General features: G+C 45.6%; 1 protein-coding gene across 1 annotated transcript in view; it reads left to right on the top strand.

Moving 5' to 3' along the window:
* The first annotated feature begins 4,348 nt into the window (after positions 1-4,348).
* LOC128438223 (EGF-like repeat and discoidin I-like domain-containing protein 3) overlaps positions 4,349-6,000 on the top strand; it is a 111,391-nt gene continuing 109,739 nt past the window's right edge. Inside the window, exon 1 of the mRNA XM_053420703.1 lies at positions 4,349-4,646. Within this exon, the coding sequence (XP_053276678.1) occupies positions 4,583-4,646 (64 nt within the window). The 5' untranslated portion in view covers positions 4,349-4,582. The remainder of the gene's footprint in view (positions 4,647-6,000) is intronic.

Genomic DNA, 6,000 nt, shown 5'->3' with positions numbered 1-6,000 from the left:
CTCAGGGACGCTAGAACACTGCACTTATTCAAGCTGGTTCTATCAGATGTTAGACGTCTCAAAGTGACTCAGTAAATATGCGGTGATGACGTGCTACATGAGAGAGAGTTTAGAATAGTGTGAAAGCTCCCGTCAGTCATTCACTGAAACCCAATATACACATGCCACTCTATAGTGTATTCAGCGATTTACAGTTTAGAGTCAGTGGAGCACAGCTTGCTACTCAGCAAGCCAAGTCAAATATTATGATCTTCTACTGTAATTTGAATAAGATGTGTTTTCTTAATGTGGAGGCTTGAGCCAGTGTTTTGAGGCAACCACCAGGTTGTTACCTTAACATATTTATAGTGGAACCAGATGGGATGGGGTGCAGATCATTGTTATTATGGGCAAACAGTGGGGGCGAGTTGTGGAAAGGGTTTCCTGTGAGGCTGAGTATCATGGTTCATTCACTCTGGAAAACTGAAAATATTCACTGTACACACATTGCACGAGAACAAAAAGGAATACTTTCTGATGTGAAGGCACTTGATTTTTCTTTTTCCTTTTTATAATTTAGAAATAAGATGAATAGTGATATAATGGCAGTTGTCCATTACGAATACCATCAATGACAAAAATACTCATAATAGATTTATGCTGAACATAACTTTATATGAACTATAATGATGAGTAGAATGACAAAGACGGGGAAAAGCAAAAGTTGATGCCAGTGGTATCACCAGCCTGGGACTGAAAGAAGAGAGGAATAGAGAAGCCTGCCTGCCGGGGGAACATAACTCCCGCTCTGTGTCCCTGTGCTGAGAGAGGAAGGGAAAAGAAGACACAATGCAATATTCTCTTTGGAATTAATTCACTTTCTCTTCTCCAAGAGCATCTAATTCTGTGTTGCTTGCCTTCTTTACCGTCTCTCTCTCTGCCCCCTCTGCCGCTCGCTCTGCCTCTCCCACTCTGCCTCTCCCACTCTCTTCATCCATCTCCTTTTCTATCGCACTGTTTCCATCCCGCTTTGACTGCCCGTCTCCCCACCACCACCACCACCACCCTTTCTAACCACCATCGCCACCTCTTTCCCTTTACTGTCTATCGTTCTTTCTCTCTCCGCCCTAGGCCTTTGTTAGACTGTCTTTGTGGCGAGAGCAGACAAAGAGAGAGAGTGAGGCCTTGAACACAACTCAGGCAGTCTGATTGGGAAGGAGTGCACAAGAACCTGGAGACGAGGGAGATGAGAGAGGGGAAGTGAGTGGATATGAAAAAAAAAACTCCTCTCCCCCTGTGAAAGACGGAGAGAAACCAGAGGATAGAAAAACCGGATGGGCAAGAAAGAAAAAAAGTATATCCCCTGATCCACTATTTTAAAGAGGTTAACCTCATTAAAATTGTGGTAATGAAAATGCTGAGGGCATGAGAGATAATAAAGCCTCGTACCAAGTAGTACATGCTCGGTGTGAATTCAAAGATTCTTCACGCATTATGTTTCAATTTGAGATTATTCCTGTGTCCTAAAGGTGCTTTAGCCTCCCCACTCATAATAAAGGGCTAAAATCTCTGTGCCCTTGAAGGTGCGCATTATTACTGGAAGAGAAACGACGTCGCAGCCACTCCTCTCCAAGTCCGCAACTTCAGCAAGGAATAAAAACATGGCGCTGGCTTTTAGTGGCTGAAATAAAAACAGCAGTAAATGAGTCAAATATGAGAAGGTCACTGTGTTTTCCAGCCCGTTGCTCATCCTAAATGGGTCCCTGTGGTCTAAATGAGGATGGATGTGAGTTGGAGAGGATCCGCTGGTCTGAGCCTGGCCTATCGGCAAGCCAGGGGAGAGGCAAGGGCAAAAGAGACGAGGGGATTCGAGCTCGAAGGAAAGACCTGGCTGTGCCGGGCTTTAGATGTACTGAGGATTTACAGAATACAGGTGTAGAAGCTGTGTTCAGTGTGTAGGCTGGCAGCGAAACTGGGAGGAGGTCAAGGGGCTGGTGTTTAGTGTACAGATTTACCAGCAAGCCGTGGTGTCGGTGGCCAATCCTCTGATCGTCTCTCTGTTGTTTGATTTCTCTCTCTCTCTCTCTCTCTCTCTCTCTCTCTCTCTCTCTCTCTCTCTCTGGCACAGATGGAACTGAAGCCTAATGAGGATTTTGTGGAGTATTATGATTGTAAGTGGACACTATGAAAATCATATTAAGTTATTCTGATTTAAACCTCAATCCAACTCCAAACAATAGATTATACCATTAAATTAACTCATCATATCGTATTGTACGATATCTGTTGTGGATTCATAAGTTGTAACTGACTCTGTTTGAGACATTTCAACTCACAGTTGTGGCTTCCTCCTTATTAATAATCCTCTGCAATGATAATGCATTTTGAAGGAACCACATTTACCACGGAGAATGGTACGGCGCCTGGTAACCTGAAAGGAGGTGAGGTGCTGTGATCAAAGAAGCAGAGGGCAGCGTCCTGTTACGATGATAGCAGACTTTACTGTGGCTACTGCCAATGATTTATTAGTCTTCACCAAGTGCATGCACCTATCTACATTAAACAGTAAGATACTTGATATCTTCCATGATTCATGACGAGGAGCTCGGGGACGCCTCAAGGTCAGACTGATAAGTAACTATGGGATGTCGGAGTATGACATCAGCCTCGCCCTGTTCTTTTTTCTGCTGTCGAATATTCTTACTAAAATGTGTGGAATGAAAATATATAAATCAGAACTATGGTATTGAACAGATAATGATATAAAAAATGTATTCCAATTATTGATAAAAAAGATACAAACAACTATCACTGTCAGAAATGCCAATGCCCTCTTTCACCAACTTGATTGGGCCTGTAATAATAATGTGGGTTGATCAGTGTAAATCTAAAATCACCAAAGTGAAACTCTCTGATTCATTCCACCTCATTTTCCATCAAAATCCAATTGACTGAAATAGCACACATGCATGAACAACCAGTGTGGCGCCAGCCTTGTGTGAAATAATCTAATTTGGAAATAATCTAATTTAGAAAATGCCGAGATACCTACAGTCTTTCACATTTCAGTCTTATCATGGTTGTGTCAGTGGCGTCTGAATTGATGAAGCTAGAATGACTAAAGTAACAAAAACAGCAAAGTCTATAAGCAGTGAAAATGTCTGCGTGGGTGTTAATGTCATTCATGGAGTCGACATAAGCATGGGAAAGCTGATTTCAGTGTTATAATAATGTGACACCAACCTTTCTTTTCTGGGAACCACCGACAACATCACAATAAAAAAAGTTACTAACATTTGCTGGGTAACGCATCATGTCTTATTTCATCTACTTCTAAATTCTATTTTTAGGATGAAGATGTTGTTCAGGCCTTCTAGAGAAAAGGTAGGCCTACTTGAAATGACTAAATTCATCAGGGAGCATCCGACTTCCTGAGGCTTCACAGTGATGGGATGGAAAAAAAAGGTTAAGGAAAGGCTGAAGTGCCTGATTATACACAATTTAAAGTTCCAGCTTGGCAGCCGGCTTTTTAAGTGTGCTCTTCGAGAGGAGGAGGAGGAGGAGGAGGAGGAGGAGGAGGAGGAGGAGGAGGCAGGAAGAGTTGTCTCCATCAATGAGTGCCCCACTTGGTTCACTGTGACCGACAGTGAAGCTCACACATCCCTAGGTCAGTCTGTCCTGGAAGCTGTCAATCCACACTTCCTAATGGGGATGTCTAGTGGTTGTACTTTGACCACAAAAAGGTTACATATAGTGTTATTATCATTATATTCTATTTATTTTGAAAATAAGACCAGCTAAATTTTGGATTTTTGTTTATAAATTCTACAAAAAAAGATTGTGAACAGCATGCTACAGAAGCCTACACTGCCGTGTACTGTGTGCAGTAAAACTGCATAGTATTGCGAAATCATACCTCATTAAAAGAAATTGTTTCATTATGTGTATATTTATCTGAGAGATCAAACCGTTGTGGTTGTAGATTTTTCTAAATCAGGGGCCATAAAGATGGCCACACTTTACATAGATGTCAACATCTATCCATTTTCTAATTTCTAATTTCTAATTCAGTAAGGTACACATTTAAGTGATTCCTAGTTTCATCCATAGGATTATTTTTTATTAAATTCTTGACAATAGATCTCACACACTGCACCTTTTAGAAGTGTTAATTAGCGTGTTTTATTGTGGAGGTGTGGGCAGGAAGTGATGGCTCCTCTGACTGCGGGTGCTCTGACAGTAGTTGTCCGGCAGCGCTGAGCGCACACGTCGCTTTCTCCAGCACATCGCACCACTGCGGTAGGAGGGGGAGAGAGGGAGAGAGAGAGGGGGGAAGAGAGAGCGAGAGAGGTGGACCTGTCAGGCATCGCTCACTTGTTCCTGCGCGACAGAGGCGAGTGCGCGTCTCTACTCTCCGCAGACTTCCTCGCACACGGCATCACCTGAGAGGAGGTATACGCACGCACACCCTCCGCGCACCCAGCTCCCGGGCCAGACCCTGCAGCGACGCGAGGAGGGAGAACTTTTGGCTTATTTGGCCCCGTAACCTTGGAAGTCCAGAGACCTGTCCATCCCGAGAGAGAGGGAGAGAGAGAGAGACAGGATGGGACCGCTGCTCCTCTCCATCGCCCTGTGTCTGAGCGCCGCTGTCCCGCAGCGTGTGGAAGGTGAGTGGGGAGAGAAAAGTGGGGAAAGAAACATTTCTCCCGAGCGGCTCCTCGGCGCGGGGAGTCTCCTGTACCACAAACTGATCCGTAGCGATGGCTGCGTCCTCACACCTTTGAAGTGGATATAGATTGAGCCCACGCTGATACAGAATGTAGCGCGCGTCTGTGGAGAGCTCGTGGAATGTGACCGCTCTTTCGATGGAGGCTGCGCGCGCGCGACCCATTTAGCCAGTTTGTTTATTTGTGTGTTTATAAGACTCTTGTTTGAGTGAATCCAACGCGCGACCGAATGCTTGATCCGTGCGTAATTTGGTCCGGATGGAGAGAAATCAGCCCGTGCACCCGGAGCGCACACTCGAAGGTAGAACCGCGCTCCGCTCCTGTGGTTCGTGCGCCCTCGCGCTGATAATCCTCAGCTGTTTGCTCCATCCTCTCCCTGAGGCCTCCATGGATACAGGAGGCATCAGGAGACTGTGCGTTCAGGATGCTGTGCGTCCAGGGATATCCTACTGTACATGGCCCCGTTCCATGAAGACAGAACGGGGGGACGCCACTTCCACCCTTTAAGTAACTGAATTATTGGCTTCAGACAGACCATGTTATCAGTGAGAGGGATTTGCCTCAGAGCCTCCTGCATTAGTTTCATGGTTATAACATTATTGACTAGGATGACATCACAAGAGGGTTGATTGCGCATTGCAAGTCTTCTAATTCCCAGAGGCTGTCAGGCTGCTTTCTGTGGAGAGGAGGCTGGTGGAAGCTTTTGCATCCACCTGACCCAGTGAATCAGCATGCAGGCCATCTCCCATCCTCCCCTGCCCTTCCGTGTTGTCTGCTGATGGAGATATTTCAGCTTTTTGCCAGCTGTACATCTTCTCTCCATGGAACAGTGCCGAACTGTACATGTGGGGTTTTGGGGAAAGGAAGCCGCCTAGCCCTTATGGAAGTGGGTCATGCCATCCTCCCTGTCTCTATTCATTTAGCGACATGCTCGCCCCAGGAGTCACACATGTCAGACAGACCTCCGTCTCTACAGCCGGAGTGTGCCTTGAGCGGAGTTTGTACGGCTCCCTCAGCCTCCCGGTGTCAACTCGGAGTCAGCCGTTACAAGACATAATACTTCCCAGTAGGCTGGAATAATGAATACAGAGGGAAAAACGCAGGGAGCCGTGGTGCCGTGGGTTCACTTGTTTCAAGGCTCAGCAAGTTAAAAATACACCATGAACCATCACCCCATCCCCAATTAATCATATCCAGTATAAATGTGTGCTTTTGCAATGGGATTTCTGTCCATCTGTTTCCAAACTGAGCCCAGCTGTAACCTCATGCACAGTGAGGAGCCGCTTCGAGGAGG

The sequence above is a fragment of the Pleuronectes platessa genome, chromosome 4 (genome assembly GCF_947347685.1).
Source record: "Pleuronectes platessa chromosome 4, fPlePla1.1, whole genome shotgun sequence".
NCBI lineage: Eukaryota > Metazoa > Chordata > Actinopteri > Pleuronectiformes > Pleuronectidae > Pleuronectes > Pleuronectes platessa.
The sequence above is the reverse complement of the archived record's forward strand: the minus strand, read 5'-3'. Positions and strand labels throughout refer to the sequence as shown.